Source organism: Podarcis vaucheri (assembly GCF_965113315.1).
Source record: "Podarcis vaucheri genome assembly, chromosome: 13".
In the NCBI taxonomy this organism is placed as follows: domain Eukaryota; kingdom Metazoa; phylum Chordata; class Lepidosauria; order Squamata; family Lacertidae; genus Podarcis; species Podarcis vaucheri.
This window is the reverse complement of record NC_138751.1, coordinates 29837916-29856328: the sequence shown is the minus strand read 5'-3', so window position 1 is coordinate 29856328 and position 18413 is coordinate 29837916. Positions and strand designations below refer to the sequence as shown.

The following is an 18413-nucleotide window of genomic DNA, read 5'->3' as shown; positions in this document are numbered from 1 at the left end:
TTGGGCTACCACGTGCATCCTCCCGTTTCCCCACCACCCCTGAGAATAGTCACTTTGTGCTGCTTGGTGGGGGACCTCGGCCCTGGGAGGGGAAGGGTTAACTTGCAGCTGTGAGCTTGCCCTCCCTCTCCTCTCCCCTTCCTTTCCTCCCCACAGTCCTCTGAGCGTCCATACAGCTCAAGTCCTTTGGATGGAGTGATGTGTGTGAATCCCACTTAACCCAAGATAAGGATTCTGAATGCGTTTTGCATGTGATTAAATGCACAAAAGACCCTCTGACCTTCCACTGGACTGATGGGAAAGGGAGCTCTCTTTAGCCATTGGCAGTTTTTGCTTCCTCCTTGTTCATTTTTCAAGATGTTTGGAGTGCTTTGAAACTGTTAAGCTTGGTCACACCCTCAAAAGGGTGTGATAAAAAGTGAGGAGCTGGAAAGAGGGGCCTGAGTCCGATTTTCATTAGGGATGTCCATTGCTCTGTTCCTGCTGCTTTCTATGATTACTAGAAGGCCAGTAAATAGATAGGGACGCAGGTGGCGCTGTGGTCTAAACCACTGAGCCTCTTGGGCTTGCCGATCAGAAGGTTGGCGGTTTGAATCCCTGTGACAGGGTGAGTTCTTGTTGCTCTGTCCCAGCTCCTGCGAACCTAGCAGTTCGAAAGCACACCTGTGCAAGTAGATAAATAGGTACCGCTGAGGTGGGAAGGTAAACGGCGTTTCCATGTGCTCTGGTTTCCATCACGGTGTTCCATTGCGCCAGAAGCATTTTAGTCATGCTGGCCACATGACCTGTAAAGCTGTCTGTGGACAAACGCTGGCTCCCTCGGCCTGAAAGCGAGATGAGCACCACAACCCCATAGTCGAATTTGACTGGACTTAACCCTCCAGGGGGTCCTTTTTAAATAAATAGGGGTTTTTTTTGGGGGGGGTCATTTATATATGCATATTTGGAGGAAAGGCAGACAAGAAAGATGCATGTACCAAAAGCCCAGTCAACAACACTGTTTTCAAAAGATGTCTAAAAGAAAGCAGGGTCGAGCCCTGCCGGACTTCTCTTGGCAAGGAGTTCCACAGGGCAGGGCCAGCCTCAGGCTAAAGGCGCAGAAGGCATATGGGATGAGGTACTGCCAGAAGCGCCCCATCAGAGGCTGTCAGTGATCAGTGTGGGACGTAAGGACTCAGGAATGGAAAGAAACCAAAAAACACAGAGCGAGAGAACTCCTCTTGTGTCAGTACAACGAACCAGAATGTAGTTGCAGAGCACTTCTTATGCATCAGATGTCGTTAATGGTCATAATAAATTACTGATATATCTCTTGTTGTTGTTGTTGTTGTTGTGTGAACTTATCGTTGTGGGTTTCCTCCCACTTCTCTAGCCAAAGCGGCATCAGTCAGAGCGCTTCTCTTCGACATTTCCTTCCTCATGCTATGCCATGTCGCCCAGACATACGGCTCTGAGGTAGGGTCTTCTCTACGCTGTACAATACGGGGGCAAGGGAGAGGTAATGGTGGAGGAGAGGTTCTCTGCATAGGCACAGAGATGTAAGTAAAAGGGGGTTCTTCTCTGAACACGTCCAGTGTACCTTCCGAGCTTTCCACTCTCTTCTCCCCTCCCCCTGTGAGGAATATTTTTAATTTACTTTGAGTTTTGTCGTAAGCCACCCTGAGAACTTGGCAACAGGGTGCCATGAAAATGCCATAAGTAAGCAAATGGGGTGGCCAAAATCCTGACAGTGAGAGCTTATTCCAGGCACGGGAAACCAGGCCCCATGTTCATGCCCTGCATGTGTTGTCCCTAACCCCTCGCTCACTAGGTGGCGCTGTTGCTGTGGTCGAGGGCTTCATGATGGCTCCTTTGGCCGTCTCTCTTTCAGGTGATCCTTTCTGAAGCTGGTCCACCTGGGGAAGTGCCTTTCTTTGAGACCTGGATGCAGACCTGCATGCCAGAGGAAGGAAAGATCCTCAACCCTGATCACCCTTGCTTCCGGCCCGATTCCACCAAGGTGGAGTCTCTAGTTGCTTTGCTCAACAATTCGTCAGAAATGAAGTTGGTGTAAGTAGCTGTGCTAGAATAGCTTTGCCTAGGAATTGGTGCGCGAAAAATAGCGCGCTGAAGGTTCCCACCTCTCCTGAGTGTCAGTCGCTTTCTTCATGCTGCAGGGCTGTTCATTGTTTTCTCTGTCCATGCCATAGAGTGGATTCTTAAACCTCTAGGCTTTTTATTTCTTAAAGCAGGTTTCTAGTCCTCATGGTTGAACACAGGGCAGGCAGTCTCAACAGAGCTCTCTGATAGTTAAGATGTGGATTTTCTGTGCATCCTTTGCTGCTCCTGCCTCCTTCCTTATCCTGTGTACATGGTTTCACCAACATTTAAGTTTGGTGCCAACAAAACCTGCAGATGGTGCATAATTCTGCTTCTGCTTACTGGGGGAGGGAGAGACTGGCGCTCAGCCCTCTGCCACTTAGAAATCTTTGCTCAGCCCTCGCTTTTGAGCTTTTAGCAGGTATTGCTAATACACTTTCAAGAGAAGAGGAGGCGGGTTTGGAATGGGGGGAGGGAATGGCTAATGATCTCCTATATTACTGACAAGTTTTCCCCTTGATTCTTTCCCTCCCTGTATATCTTTGCATCTGAGCAGGCAGATGAAATGGCAAGAAGCGTGTCTGAGCATCTCTGCTGCTATCTTGGAGATCCTGAACGCTTGGGAGAACGGGGTTCTCACCTTTGAGTCTGTCCAGGTAATGACAAAGAGCAGGCATTTCTAGTGAGCCTTGTATACAAAGGAGATGTGTTGCTGTTCACCTTTTAAAAGCCCACCACCATTCAGAAGCAAAAATCCGAATCGGGAATGGTGCAAAAACATTCTGGGCTGTACCATGCAACAGGGAGGCTGCGTGTTTCTCCCTTTATAGAAAGAGAAAACTGTAGCAACAAACGCACTACACAATCCTGATGATTTGGTGCTTTAGGCTTGTTCTTTCTCTTGCATCGGTACATATGGGATGCATAGAATTGAGAGTTGGACGTGCTGCAGTTGCAGTATGTTTGGTATCCAAACCATCCCTCAATGAATGAAAAGTAAAAAATCTAGAGTCTCAACAGCTGCCTTCTTGCCTTACTTTCCCTCCTCCTCCTCCTCCCTTCCCCAGAAAATCACAGACAACATCAAGGGGAAGGTGTGCAGCATGGCCGTGTGCGCTGTGGCCTGGCTCGTAGCTCACGTCCGTATGCTAGGCTTGGACGAGAGAGAGAAGTCATTGCAGATGATCCGGCAGTTGGCAACTCCCCTGTATGCTGAAAACACCCTGCAGTTCTACAGTGAGAGGCAAGTCAGAGTCTGGGTAGCAGAAAAGAGGGTGTTAAGCTAAGGGTTTAAAATGTGGGGTAAAGGCTGCATCTGCAGGGCAGGATTACCTGCTTATATTCTGCTTTGTGCCCCCGGTGCGTGTTCTGCTTTTTTGTATGATTTCCATGCTGATATCATGTCTCTCATAAAAAAAACACTGAATTAAGCATCCTGAAAGATCAGATATAACTGGGAGGTGGCCCAGGCTTTTTGCTGCATGGGAAAAAAAACCAGTTCAAATACTCTTTGGTTAAAGCATAGTGCTGATAACGCCAAGGTTGCAGGTTTGATCCCCTTATGGAACAGCTGCATATTCCTGCATTGCAGGGGGTTGGATTAGATGACCCTCAGGGTCCCTTCCGACTCTACCATTCTGTGATTCTATGGCTCCACAGGCAGTACGGGCAGTGAGCAGTTGATCAGCCACGTCGGGCTACTCTGGCTACCAGGCCGCACTGCCGCTGTTCTTAAGGTGGCCATCCTGGGACAAAAAGAGTATCAGAGGGAACCTGCAATGTGAAGCTGCTGAATTGCCACTCATTCATCTGGGTCTGAATGGAGACAATGGTTTCCTGTCCCAGTGCGAGGGTTAGATTTACACAGCAGTGCTAAGATAATTCTGTTATTCCCCGATCACTGCTGCTGTGAAGGGTCATTTTGCAAATATTGAGCTCTGGTCAAAGACTGCTCCAGCACATTCCTTAGAGCCTCAACCCGATGCCTTGAGTTGACGTTTTGCTTGGAATTTGGGGGCATCAGCAACTTGGAGCTTCCGAAGAAGCCTTGATAAGGATGCAGGTTTAGGGTGGTCATACCTTACCCTTTTTTCTCTCCCCTGCCCCCCATCCAGAGTGGTGATCATGAGTTCAATCCTTGAGCACATGTGTGCTGATGTCCTGCAGCAGACAGCTGCGAATATCAAGTTCTCAGCCACAGGGGTCGTCACTATGCCCTACTGGAACTTCCTTCCTGCCAAGAAGCCAATCAAAGAGGTGCTGATGGGCGTCTTCTCCAAAGTGCTGGAGAAAGGCTGGGTGGACAGCCGCTCCATCCACATCTTCGACACCCTTCTGCACATGGGCGGAGTCTACTGGTTCTGCAACAACCTTGTCAAGGTACAGGGCACATGCGAGTACTGTACTTTTTCAACAGCTAGAAAAAAGACTTCACCTATTGGAGGCCTTACGTTGTAAATGGTTTTCCTGAAATTGTTGTGGGTGTCATGCTTTAGTAGAAGATGTGGGTTGTAAATGCTTAATAAATAAGTGGAATAGCTTTGCTTTTCATAAAACAGGTTGCTTTACCTAAGTGGTCAAAAGGCTCTAAATTTGTTCTGAAAACCCTCACCTACTCTCCTGCAAGGCAGAAAAGTTTTTTTCTGCATTCCCAGTTGGCTGAGGCAAGACTGAAGCAGAGAGAGAGAGAGAGTGGCTTGCCTCTAAATCACCCAAGGGATTCTCATGATGACGCCATGATTTGGATTCTTGGCCTTACCGTAGCTCATTAGCAGCTACATTCAGCCTAGATGAGGATACTCGGAATTGCAGTCTCTTGATGCCTGGCCTCAGCTGCATGCCTTCCTATATGCATATTTGAGAAAGACCTGTGAGCTAATTAGGAATAGTCAAGTCACATAATTCTAAGCTCACTCCCCCTCCCCCCGATATATTGCCTGTTATTATTATTATTATTATTATTATTATTATTATTATTATTAACTTACACCCCACCCATATGACTAGGTAGCCCCAGCCACTGTGGGCAGCTTCCAACAGAATATAAAAAAACCAAGAGGAACATCAAACATTAAAAGCTTCCCAGTACAGGGCTGTGTTCAGATGTCTTCAGAACATCTGATGGGAGGGCGTTCCATAGGGCAGGTGCCACCACCAAGAAGGCCCTCTGCCTGGTTCCCTGTGGCTTTACATTTCACAATGAGGGAGCTTCCAGAAGGGCCTCAGAACTGGACCTCATTGTCCAGGCTGAACGATGGAGACAGAGACTAAATGTCCACAGTGATGGACTCAGGTGGAACTGCAGAGCAGACAGATTCTAAAGGTTCAGGACCATGGCAGACACAGCCCTGGGGGTATTTGTAGCTGCATGTAGTGGACTGAATGCCTCCTAAGTATATTCCCTGCTCTTAACCATCTGAGAGGTGGGCTTATGTAGGTCAAAATTATGCCTCTCTCTCTCTACCTACCCCTCCACTTCTTTCTGTTGGGGATACTGCAAGAGGAATGTTTCTTCTGCTGTGTTTAGCTGCACAGTGCTTTTCTATGGGGCTGTTTCTGACCACTGACAAAGCGTGGGCGAGAGAGAGAGAGAGTCTGTGTGAGCTTTGTCCGCGGCCCTAGGCTGCTATAGGCTCCCAGAGTAGTTCGGCGCTCATGGCATTAAGCGAGGAGCGAATGTCGCTGCTCGTTGCCCCTATCCTCTTGTCACTTTCTGTCGTCCTCTCTTCCCTCTCAGGAGCTGCTGAAAGAGACACGGAAAGAGCACGCAATGCGGGCTGTGGAGTTGCTCTACTCCATTTTCTGCCTGGACATGCAGCAGCTGACGCTCACCCTCCTCGGCCACATCCTGCCCAATCTGCTCACAGACTCCTCCAAGTGGCATATGCTGATGGACCCTCCGGGCAAGGCTCTTGCCAAGTAAGAGATGAGCAGACAGGTGTTAATGAGCCCCAATTCTGTGCTGGTATGAAATCCACAAGCCAAAACTTGATGTGATGTTAAGAACACCGGTGCCATTTTTTTGCACAGTTTATTCAGTTTCTGGTTGCCCTGAGAAAGGGAAAAACATTGAGTGCAGAAGCTCTGTCTCCAGCTTCCTGGGAATCCTGCATTCCGTAGTTACCAGGTACTAGTGAGGTTACAGGGAACCAGGCAGAGGGCCTTCTCAGTAGTGGCCCCTGCCCTGTGGAATGCCCTCCCATCAGATTTCATGGAAATAAGCAACTATCTTACTTTTAAAAGACAGTGGAAGGAAGGGAAGTTTTTAATATTCATTTGGGAGCTGCCCAGAGTGGCTCGGGAAACCCAACCAGATGGTAAAGCTATAGGGACCCCTGACCATTAGGTCCAGTCGTGACCGACTCTGGGGTTGCGGCGCTCATCTTGCTTTATTGGCTGAGGGAGCCGGTGTACAGCTTCCGTGTCATGTGGCCAGCATGACCAAGCCGCTTCTGGCGAACCAGAGCAGCGCACGGAAACGCTGTTTACCTTCCCGCCGGAGCGGTACCTATTTATTTACTTGCACTTTGACGTGCTTTCGAACTGCTAGGTTGGCAGGAGCAGGGTCCGAGCAATGGGAGCTCACCCTGACGCGGGGATTCGAACCACCGACCTTCTGATCGGCAAGTCCTAGGCTCTATGGTTTAACCCGCAGCACCACCCGCATCCCAACCAGATGGGCGGGGTATAAATATTATTATTATTATTATTATTATTATTATTATTATTATTATTATTATTATTGCCCTGTACCCTTTCAAGCCATGAAAACTAGAGTCCTTCCTTCCTTCCTCCCTTCCTTCCTTCCTTCCTTCCCTTTCTTTCTTTCTTTCTTTCTTTCTTTCTTTCTTTCTTGTGAAAACATTTTGCTGAGCGCTTTAAATCATGTGAAATAATGATAGCTGAAAGCTAGAAGCAATAAGACATGGGAAGTTAAAAAATGACCACAAATTGCAAATGCTGTTAGAGGCAAACTTTGGGAATGAAACATGGGAGTCCTTCCAGCCCATCTCCAAGGCCCTCCTAGAACTTCAAAGCTGAATTTCCACAAACACTAACAAGAAACATATTTTTATGCATCAAGGCAGTAAAAATGGCACAGTTTCACAACCCAAATGCAAGCTTCTAGGGTTCACTCCATTAAACCACAAGCTCGGCTTTTCTCATATTGCCCCAGCAATACGTTGTTTCCCCCTGTTGAGGCCACCTTACAAGCTTAGCCTGACATCTTGTGTGCTGGGGTAACAGGGATGATGGGGTCCAGGGAGTGGAGTGGGAGTGGAAGAATGCATTTCTTGATGTAAACTTTAGGAGACATTCTCTGATTACTGATCTCCTGCAAATATGATGCTAGTTTCCCTGTACTCGATATACGGTATGAGAATGTCGTGGTTCAGGAAAACCCGCATCCAGTAGGAAAAAGCAATAAATAAATAAATAATCACTTGTCCTTCTTTGGAGCTGATGTGTGTTTCTTTGTCCATTAGGCTGTCTGTGTGGTGTGCCTCCAGCTCTTACTCCTCCCACAACAAGGGGCAGACTTCGGCTTGGCAGCGCAAGAGGCACCGAGAAGATATAGAGGTAAACTGCTGTTCCCACAAGGATGTTGGGAAAAGGAAAACAGGCCGCAGTGGATTGATAAGTGCAATTGGAGTGGCTGGATTTGAAGAGGCGAGAGGAATGAATGGGGGAAGGAGAATTGTGCAAAAAAGCAAACTTGTACAATTTTCAGTTGTAAAATTTAATTATGATTCTTCATTTTTAAAATTTAATCGCAATTTTAAATTTCAAGCTTAGAGATTGTAGCAAAGGAATTGTCTTTCCTTGACCTCTAAGAACATTAGAAACCAGCAACACCTTATTGGATCAGACCAAGGATTCAAATCAACTAGCGTTTTGTTTCCAGGAACAGCCAGTCAGTTGCCTCTGAGAGGCTCAGAAAAAGGGCATGGAAGTGACAACCTTCCCTTAATTTATGTTCCCAAAATCAACCTGGTATTGAGGTTCTTTTTCACTACCATGACTAATAGCTGTTGATAGACGTGTCCTTCATGAATTTGTCAATCCTTCAATAAGGTGATCTGATCATGGTTAGCTATCTTCCCCGCCCCCGCCCCTTCTGATATTGTGTAGCATCTTGGACTGCATGCAACCCTATCTGAAACAATTTTGGACTTTAGTTTTTCTTACCTGCTTGCATTTAAAAAAAATATATGCAGACCCCTGAGATGTGAAACTTTTTATGATACCAAAGTGACTCCCTATGTTCACTAAGCTCTTGGGCAGGCATAGGCAAACTTGGCCCTCCAGATGTTTTGGGACTACAACTCCCATCATCCCTGACCACTGGTCCTGTTAGCTAGGGATGATGGGAATTGTAGTCCCAAAACACCTGGAGGGCCAAGTTTGCCTATGCCTGCTCTTGGGAACTTCAGCAGAGTCCATGCATCAGATAACATGGCTCTGCAGTGTTAGAAATTCCAAAAACAATTATTATTAAGTGAGCACACACAGAGAAAAAAAGTTCTGTATGAAAATAAGAGGTGTGGCGCACAGGGGAACAGGAAAGTCTTTTTTTTCTCATTCTATCCCTTGCTTCTTTGTGGATGCTTCTTCAGCTGATCTAGTGAAGGAGAAAAACCATAGTTCAGTAAGATTATATACTTGGGTTACAGGAGGCCCCAATTTCAGTCTTCAGCGTCTGCTGGTTGGGCTGCGAAAGACTTCTGCCTGAATCCTTGGAGAGACATGGCAAGTCAGGGTAGCAGGGTCCTGCTAGGCGGACCGACAGTCTGACCTTGGTACAAAGCAAGCTTCCAGGCTGGTGGCTGGGAGTGGCTGCCAAGACCATATAACACCAGTCCTGAGAGACCTACATTGGCTCCCAGCACGTTTCCGAGCACAGAGTGTTGGTGCTGACCTTTAAAGCCCTAAACAGCCTTGGCCCAGCATACCTGAAGGAGCGTCTCCATCCTCACCCTTCAGCCTGGACACTGAGGTCCAGCTCCGAGGGCCTTCTGGTGGTTCCCTCACTGCGAGAAATGAAGCTACAGGGAACCAGGCAGAGGGCCTGCTTGGTGGTGGCGCCCACCCTGTGGAATGCCCTCCCATCAGATGTCAATGAAATAAACAACTACCTGACTTTTAGAAGACATCTGAAGGTAATCCTGTTTAGGAAAGTTTTCAATGTTTGGTCTTCTTCTTCTTCTTCTTCTTCTTCTTCTTCTTCTTCTTCTAGCCACCAGAGTGGCTGGGGAAACCCAGCCAGATGGGTGAGGTATAAATTTATAATAATAATAATAATAATAATAATAATAATAATAATAATAATAATAATAATTCCTGTTTCCGTGAGATCAGTGTGCAAAAGCAGCTTGTTGCATTTGCAAATGGAACAGACATTTTACAAACAAGAGGAGGATAGCATTTCATTTCTGCAGTGTGTCACATCCATTGTGGAGTAGCTCAGCCCTGTGAGGTAGGTTAGAACTGGAGTTTGAATTGGGGGCTTGTGGGTCACAGTTCAGTCTCAGGCATCACACTACAATGGCTCTCTGGCACCTCTTCTTCCTTCTTTTAAATATGCTGATGAGAAAAGGAGTATGTGAATCATCCTTTTTTTTGAGAGAGGCAAAGGTGAGACAGTACAAGTCCATACATGAATGACAAAATCAGGACCAGACCGCCTGCCTTATTCATGGTTGTGCATATCAGTAACCTTGATGGACTCTTTTCTGTCCTTTCGGTTCCTCTTCCAGGATTACACCAGTCTCTTCCCGTTGGATGATACCCAGCCTTCCAAACTGATGCGCCTGCTCAGCTCCAATGAGGAAGACACCAGCATCCTGTCTAGCCCCAGTAAGTGGAATCATGGTGAGAAAGTTTTTCCTGGAATTAATATGAATCCAAACAGGCTCCCTGGAAAAGACTGGCCAATCTTGAATCCATTCTAAACCTGACTAAAGCTCATTCCACTTCCTCTCTCTCTCTCCTTTTAACCACGTCAAAACAACAACTTCTCTCCATCTGGGAGGATTCAGATTAGATGGATCTATTTAAAACATTTTAATATTTTGCTTTTTTTAAAAAAAAAAGTTATTTATTGTGAACTGTGCTTTCTCCAAGATAATAAATAAATAGGTATAAGCCACAGGGAATGAATGTGGGGATTACTTTGTTTACTTCAGGGAAAATTTAGGTGTGCTGTTTGGAATGGGTGGAGGCATCAGAGCTCAATGTAGATCACGTGCCAATGCAGCTCCTCAGCTATCTAGCAATTCTGGCCCTTATTGGAGGCTTCAACACATCATTTTGATTTGTAATTGTGCCCCCTGGGAGGGTATGCTATCAGGAGCATGTAAAGGTAAAGTTTCCTACCTTACTGACTTTTTAAAAGTTAAGGATAGCGGCGCAGCGCAGAACACTGTTGGCAGTGGAAGTGTCCAGAACAGTGTCTGGCTCAGCGTAGGCATCCAACTCGGATGGAAGAATCTCTTGATATGAAGGAAGACATGGTGCAGGAACTAAAAACCAAAAACTACTAGATGGAAGGAAGACAAAAGTCCCTACCAGAGAAGAATGGCAGGTTAAGTTGATGGATTATGCTGAAATGGCAAAAATGACCGGAAGAAATCAGAAATCAGGAAGACCAAAATTTCAATAAGGAATGGGGAAAATGTATAATTTATCTTAAAAACCATTGTGTAAACAGCTAAAATCATTAGTAGGATTGGAATAGCACTTGTAGTTTAATGTTAAGTTTTGGATATAATGGAGATGTAAAAGGTTTGGGTTATTATAAAAGATGCAGGAGGAAATGGTTAACACAAGGACCCACAAAGGGGAGGAAGGAAGTTCAGGAGTTTCTTTGGAATCTTGTTTTTATGTTGGTTGCTGGATAATTGACTGTAAAACTTTAAACTGAAAAACTAAATTTTTTTTAAAACTAAAAACTAAAACTAAAAACTACTTAGAAACCACAGAGACCTGGGTGGGCTGTGTCCAGGAGGAGCTGTAAAAGCTAGTAAAAGGTGCTTCATGCCACAAATCCCACTTGGGCTTTCTGTGTTCTGGGGAACCAAGAGCCACATGCAAAGAGAAAGGCCACTTTCCTATGCAGCTCCAGTAATCAGCTCACAGATGAGAACCAGGAGATCAAATGATCAGTAACTTTGTCAGTAGGGGAAACTGGTGACCTCTTGTTTATAGATATGGAGAACATTACTGCTCATCACCTTGGATTCTTGCCCAGTGATTCAGAGATCTTGTTTTTGTATATTTCCATTGCTCTCGAGGCCCGTGATTTCCCTTTATTTCGTTATCCTTTTGTTGTGGTTTTACTTTTGTCTACATAACAATGCAATTGGGGAGTTTTCTCTCCCTAATTCCTCCTGTCATAGCAGTGATTTGGCACACCCGTGTTTCCTCTCTGATTTGCATACGAGATTATTTACAACCAAGCCTCTATCCTTGATCCAGCTATGAATCAGAGGGAGTGTTGGAATTTAACTTCCTTTCTTGCAGCGTCATTGCATCTGATTCCACTCTCAGGGCAGTTCCAAGGCAGAATTGTGGAAATGGATAGAGAAGGTCTGTGAAACCCACCATCCAAGGCTGGACTGCTTAGCTTTTAAACACTTGGTGGTGCAGTTGATTTTGTAACCTATCTTTGTACATTCCTCAGTTATGCCACATAGAACAGATCTGGGCCCAATTGGCACTGGGTTTAACAGTTGACCAATCTCTGTGTTCATTTCTTCTTAAAAAAAGAAGTTTCTAGTTCTCTTGGGATATTTGCAGCAGGTACTCAATCACACCTTGTTCATTTTTTAGTGTTCTAACATGCAATGTGGTAAGATGAAGTTAAATCTTTACATTTACATGGTGCAGGGGTGAGGAACTGGATATAACTAGCGGGCCAGATCATTCTCCCTCTCTCTACCAACAGCCAGGTCCAGATTTGACAAGTGGGCAGGGCCACCACCTGTCATTCACCTGACATCACACAATGACATCAAGTGACCCTTATTTGCCCACATGGTTTGAAATCAATGTGCAGCAGAGGGACAGCCTTCAAAGTGCCAGTGATTAACTGATCGTCGGATCTTGGGAATCCCCTTGCAAACTGCTCTGGAAGACCAGATGATCTTGCTGGATCTTGACGAACTCTTCACAGGACTCGATGATCAGCTGATTCTTGAATGTTGCAAAGCCCTGTGCGCAGTGCTTTGCTGGTGCCACCAATCAGCTGATCGCCAATGCTGCAAACCCCCATTTGGCTTGAACCAGGTCTTTATGCATCCCATACCTGACATCCGGCATAGGGCAGGTGCACATGGCTTGTCCAAAACGGCCTCACAGAACAAATTGGGGGCAGTGGGCTGGCAAAGCCTAATTATGCTTGCAGGCTGGAGCTTCCGCACCCCTGACAGACTGCTTTCATATGCCAAAATTATTTCACTTACATTATTATGTTGTAATCCTTCCAGTAGTCGTGCATAGTAGGTCAGTGCTGTTATCCCCATATTGCAGATGGGGGGCTATTGCCTGAGAGAAAATGGCCTGAGGCCTTGTGGAGGTAACATACGTTGAACACTTGGAAATACTAAATTGTGGTGCTGTTAGTTTAGTGTAATGTTGTTGAACATTAGGATGGTGATCCAACATGATCAAAGTGACTTGCCAGAAACCTGCTGCTGCTGCTGCCATCTTGTCATCCCAAGCCCCTCAGGCAGCCATTAGAAAAGGGAAGGAAGGTCCAATTCAAAGGCATTTCCTGTTTGGGATGCAAGTAGTCTCCAAACTCTGGTATTTTCTCTACTTTCAGCAGACCGCACGATGAGCACTTCGCTGTCCGCCTCGCAGCTGCACACAGTCAGCATGAGAGATCCTCTCAACAGAGTCCTAGGTAAGCCTCTTCAGTCCTAGCTAAGCGGAGGGGAAAGTTATAGAAGCAGGCCAGGCACCCGGCTGGCCTGGTTGAAATGTAGCTCAGTTTATGTGGGGCTTCGTTTGATGATCACTAGGGGTTCAGCTGTGAAACCTGCTTTTGAACGTTTCATGGAATGATAGAGGCGGAAGGGGTCTTTGCAGTCATCTAGTCCAACCCCCCCCCCCCCGTATCAATGCACGATCTGCAGTGTAGAATAAAATGGCAACATCCCTGCCAAGTGGTCATCTAGACTTCGCTTAAATCAAAGCAGGGGAACCTATCCCCTCCTGAGGCAGTCTGTTCCACTGTCAAGGCAGCACTATGTTAAATCTCTCCAGTACCATGAACTCCCTGCTTGGTGGCCTTGGGCAAGCCACAGCCTGCCGGCGTGCGGTTACTGATGTTGGGATAAACTGAATCGTGGCTGCCGAACGAAAACCTGTTGGAGATATAACTGCAACAATATCACTTTGCGGGGGTTTTGTAAGGATCACAGAGAAAAGATGCACTTGAAACTCTGTCTATAGATATAGATGCATGTATGTATGGTGAATATTACTATTAACATTATTATAGTCGTACCTTGGAAGTTGAATGGAATCTGTTCTGGAAGTCTGTTCGACTTCCAAAGCGTTCGACTTCCAAAGCGCAGCTTCTGATTGGCTGCAGGAAGCTCCTGAAGCCTATCGGAAGCCCCATCGGACGTTTAGCTTCCAAAAGAACATTCAAAAACCAGAACAGTCACTTCTGGGTTTCGATCGTTCGGGAGTCAAAATGTTTGAGAACTAGGGTGTTTGAAAACCAAAGTATGACTGTACAGTGGTACCTCGGGTTACAGATGCTTCAGGTTACAGACGCTTCAGGTTACAGACTTAACTAACCCAGAAATAGTACCTTGGGTTAAGAACTTTGCTTCAGAAATTGCGTGGCGGCAGAACAGAAATTGCATGGTGGCAGCGGGAGGCCCCATTAGCTAAAGTGGTACCTCAGGTTAAGAACAGTTTCAGGTTAAGAACAGACCTCTAGAACGAATTACGTCCTTAACCCGAGGTACCACTGTATTTTAAAAAACTGAAAAATAGTTTAGAGGAGACATTGCTTAGTTCCTCCCTCTTCTGCTCCCCAGCCAACCTCTTCCTGCTGATTTCTTCCATCTTGGGAGCCAAGACAGCTGGGACACACACACAGTTTGTTCAGTGGTTCATGGAGGAGTGCGTAGACTGCTTGGAGCAAGGAAGCCGTGGCAGCATCCTCCAGTTCATGCCCTTCACCATGGTGAGCGACTCCCAATTTCCTCTTGAAGATTTCTGTAGTCTCTCTTCGGGCTCTTGGTCCATTGCTGCTCTCTAGGAAAGCTTTTGGCTTCTAGGGGGTTGCAGGCAGACTTCTTTCCATGTGACCTGAGTAAAGGCCCATTCCCTACAGTTTTTCTCACTCGGCAGTCACAACTCAACATGGCCCCTGGGAAATAAGGAATCATTAAGGGAAGCCACCTCCATACCTTTGGGTGCCCTATTTTAGCCCCTTGAACTTCTGAGCCACGTGGAAAGAACTGTCACCTGGATCTCGGTCCTAGTTGGTTCTTTGCACTTCAGAGTTCAGTTTTGGATTAATTTAACAGATAGAGAGCCACATAATGTTAGGGGGGTTTGCTTCCAAAGTGGCTAAACAGTGGTGTACAAAACAGGTGGGTTTTGTGTGTGGCGACGATGCACTATATGCCAGCAAAAGTGTTACTATGAGCTAGGTGGGTGGGGGGGGATGCCTTCAAAGTACCCAACAGTCGTATGACCTGGCCCAGAAAGGCACAAGCCAATCTTCCCTTTGCAGTTCCCCAATGCATGTAGACCAGTCTTCTCCAACTTGGTGCCGTCCAGATGTTGCTGGACTGCAGCTCCTATCTTCCCTGACCATTGACATTGTTGGCTGAGACTGGTGGGAGACATAGTATAGAACATCTGGCGAGCAATAGATGGAGGAAGGCTGGTACAGATGATCCATATGAATCCTAAGAGTTCAAGTCTCTGGTTCTCTGTTGTTAGGAAAGGCAAACACTAGAGGGAGTCTGTTGGCAGGAATTGACAGCTCCAGAGACAATGACAGAGGAGTAAGTGAGGGTCACCCTAAGCTGCAATCCTGTGTACAATTACTTGGTGTAAAGCCCATTGAACACAGTGGGACTTAACTGCTGATTAAGCTTGCATAGGAATGTACCATTAAACACATATCATAGGTTGAGAGAAAATGTACTCAAGGAACATAATTGATCCATTTCTTTGACTCGTACATGCACATACCTTCCTCTCTGAAGAAGCACTAGAGATGTGAGTTTTGCAGAAATATGAAGGTGGGAATTGTCCCCAGCTTTTGATGGTGTCTGTTGTGTGCATGTAAAACTATATGTTTAAAGCTTTATTGAGTTTGCACATTACAGAATGTTGGGGTTGATGTATAATGTAATCCTGCAGACTTTTCAAAATCATGTGTATAGAAAAACAGTTGAGAGGGAACAGTTGTTGAAAGGAACAAAATAATAATAACTGTTGTCATTATTATATTTATTCTGCTTTACCTGTTATTCCACTTTGAGCATAACAGGTAAGGTTCCAGTATCTCCTCAGCTACTGTTAATCCTATGCTGGGAGTGCCTAGGCCAGAAGGTATAAATTCTCAATATCAACCTCTTCTTAAAGGGAAAAAGATCTCATGGGGAAATCTACTCCCTCACCACCCTGGAATTTCCAGCTTCCTCAGCATCCAAAAGACTCTGGGAAAAGAGGGTTGTGTAAAGGCCAATTAAAGATTTTCATGCCTTGAGGAAAAGCAGAAAGGAAGAAGCCCAGGCCAGGGAGTTTAGGTCATCAGCTCCTGAACAAACTTCCAGTAGCCTGAGATATGCCTGCTGTTCTTTTGTAACTCTCCTTATCCCCTGTATTTCAAATTTGTTTACTGCACAGAATGCCTTGGCAGAAAGACAATTAAAAAAAAATTATTGATCTTTTGTAGCTATTTATGGCTTACAATTCCATGAATCATGCCCAAGTCTGCTAATATTTACAAGTGCAGTAAATATAAACACCCCTACACGCGGTATGAGACACAGGCTAGGCAGTGCTTCTGGACCAGTGCCACAAGCTCCCTTGAGTTGTTTCTTTGCCATGGAGGGAAATGGGTCGCTAAAGAGGAACCTACACTACACCCCAGAGCTCACTCTGCTAGTATCTACTTGCCACTGACATGTCTTCCTTGACCTCTTTCCCCTTCTTTACTTCTGGGCAGGTGTCGGAGTTGGTGAAAGCATCCACCATGTCTAGCCCAAGAATTGTGCTGGCCATCACGGATCTCAGCTTGCCTCTGGGACGCAGGGTGGCAGCCAAAGCCATCGCTGCCTTATGAGCATCCCGTGGGCCCTGCTGCGGGTGAGATGGGGAACCCTAAGATCAAAATCCCACCGATGGGATAATGGAGAACACTCTCTGTTCCAAGGAAGCTACCACGTGGCGTGCGTTGAATTGTGTACATGCTCTACAGAAGTGAGCATTGCTGTGATGAGAAAATACGCCGGGGCATCTCAAGAGTGTCCTTCCAGTTGGTATGGAGTCCCCATGGTTGCCATCCCAACTTTTCCAAGGATCCTTGGCATTCCAAGTCTTTCAAGCCACACTTCCACTTCTCACACATGTGACGTCTGAATGTGTCCATCAGTTTTTGCTAATACTCCCCCCCCCTTTGTTTGTCTTGTTTTATATATGCCTGGGTGTATCTTTTTCTCTTTAATAATCAAATACTTGAACAAAACTACATTTACAAGCAGCACATCCCATTACAAGGTGTCTCAGAAGTGCCATGGTTTTTGATATTTTAGCAGTATGTTTAAAAAAGTTACAGAAATCATTATGAAAACAGCTATATTATTTTATATATATGTGTGTGTGTATATAGTTTTTATTCATTTTCAACAATATAGCAGTTCAACAATGTATAACATGTATTGTCAATCTAAAAAATACAAAAACAAATTTAAAAAGTTTCTGATCAAGACATCATTATAATTACATTTAACAATTTTCTAATTAGGTCCATTATGTTTCAGCATGGAAAAAAGCCAGCCTAGTCTGAGGCAACCAGTTTGTACAGTAAGTGTTTTATATGATTGGCTAGCACAGAGGTAAATATCTTATAATCTTGATTTATCAAATAACTTTATTCTATACCACTATTTTCCTCTTCAGGGAATATAGAGGCTGAATTTAGTAAACAGGAGAATGCTGACAATCCTACATGCTTCCCCTCCTTGTCTTTGTGTATATAAGTTTAGACAATTTCAGTTGCTTTTTTGTATAAATACTGGGGAGAATCCTTTTTGTCCCCTCTTAATAAATTCATATAGTGAAACACAGAGCTATGTTTATCCCCTGGTTCCATGATCATACCTTGGAAGCAGAGAGTTTGGGATTGCACACATAACTGAACATCCTGGGAATCTCAGCAAATTTCTAATCATTATGGATGCAAAAATAGGCTTTGAAAAGGAGGCCGTTTTTGGTTGGACTCCCAGGAGCTTAGATAGGATAGTGTCGGACTATTGAGCAGAGGTTCTAAGGCCCCAACCTCATTTTATTTAGCCCTCAGCACGTTAAAATTAACAGGGAGTCTTTTGTTAGCTTTATTATGGCATAAGCTTTCGTGAACTGGAGCCTACCATCGAAAAAATCTTATACCGTATTAAATTTGTTAGTCTTTAAGATGCTACTAGACTTTGATTTTTCTGCTACAGCAGCCTAACCTGGTTACCATTCTGGAAAAATGTTTGCCTTAAAATTGGTTGCATTTACATTCCTGATCTAGGATTTCTGTAGATGAGGAAGTGCCCTATGGTTTCCTGGAAATTCCAGAATTTGTGAATGTGATTGCTCACAATGTGATTGTAAACCATTTGTCTTATTTTATTGCACACATGAGTAATAGGCAGTTCATCCTGCATTCCTTCTGATTCTTGTGACAAGGTCAAGGGGTGGTGGGTTTTTTTTAAATTACCTTTGGAATTGTTTCCTTGCAATATACCATGGAAGACTTGGTGAGGATCATTAAGGAGATAGCTGTAAAGATTATTGCGACCACCAGTTGATTTCTTTGTGACATGGCTTGAACCTGCCTCCCAATGTGTAGCAGATTGCATTTGAGTTCTAGTTGGACATGGGATGTCAGAGAGCTGGGTGGCTTACAAATTGGGGAAGAAGAGTCTGACCGACAGACTCCGCCAGAGGCTTTGTGTCATGCACTTATATGCCACACAGCCGGGACAGTTTGCTAATGAAAGTGGTGGGGTGCTGATCTAGAACCCAACCATTTTCCTGCTGGGTGAAACTCAAAGCCGAAAACAGTAAGGCTTTGTGATGACGTT

At 45.3% G+C, this 18413-nt stretch overlaps 1 protein-coding gene and 1 long non-coding RNA gene across 9 annotated transcripts in view; both read left to right on the top strand.

Annotated features, from left to right (window-relative positions):
• Nucleotides 1-16573, top strand: part of MED24 (mediator complex subunit 24) — a 51632-nt gene extending 35059 nt beyond the window's left edge. For 3 of the 8 annotated variants that reach the window (XM_082197191.1, XM_082197186.1, XM_082197187.1), the window contains 11 exons: nucleotides 1373-1455; nucleotides 1871-2049; nucleotides 2636-2735; nucleotides 3147-3322; nucleotides 4194-4458; nucleotides 5816-5997; nucleotides 7566-7659; nucleotides 9837-9951; nucleotides 12905-12985; nucleotides 14136-14284; nucleotides 16289-16573. In XM_082197191.1, coding sequence (XP_082053317.1) covers nucleotides 1373-1455; nucleotides 1871-2049; nucleotides 2636-2735; nucleotides 3147-3322; nucleotides 4194-4458; nucleotides 5816-5997; nucleotides 7566-7659; nucleotides 9837-9951; nucleotides 12905-12985; nucleotides 14136-14284; nucleotides 16289-16405 — 1541 coding nt within the window. In that variant the 3' untranslated portion in view covers nucleotides 16406-16573. The remainder of the gene's footprint in view (nucleotides 1-1372; nucleotides 1456-1870; nucleotides 2050-2635; nucleotides 2736-3146; nucleotides 3323-4193; nucleotides 4459-5815; nucleotides 5998-7565; nucleotides 7660-9836; nucleotides 9952-12904; nucleotides 12986-14135; nucleotides 14285-16288) is intronic. The other 5 variants (XM_082197193.1, XM_082197190.1, XM_082197192.1 and 2 more) reach the window with 3 other exon arrangements.
• Nucleotides 16574-16580: 7 nt separating this feature from the next.
• LOC309517858 lies at nucleotides 16581-17408 on the top strand. Its single transcript, XR_014213287.1, has 2 exons — nucleotides 16581-17140; nucleotides 17178-17408. It is a non-coding gene; the product is annotated as an uncharacterized lncRNA (long non-coding RNA).
• Nucleotides 17409-18413: the final 1005 nt, after the last annotated feature.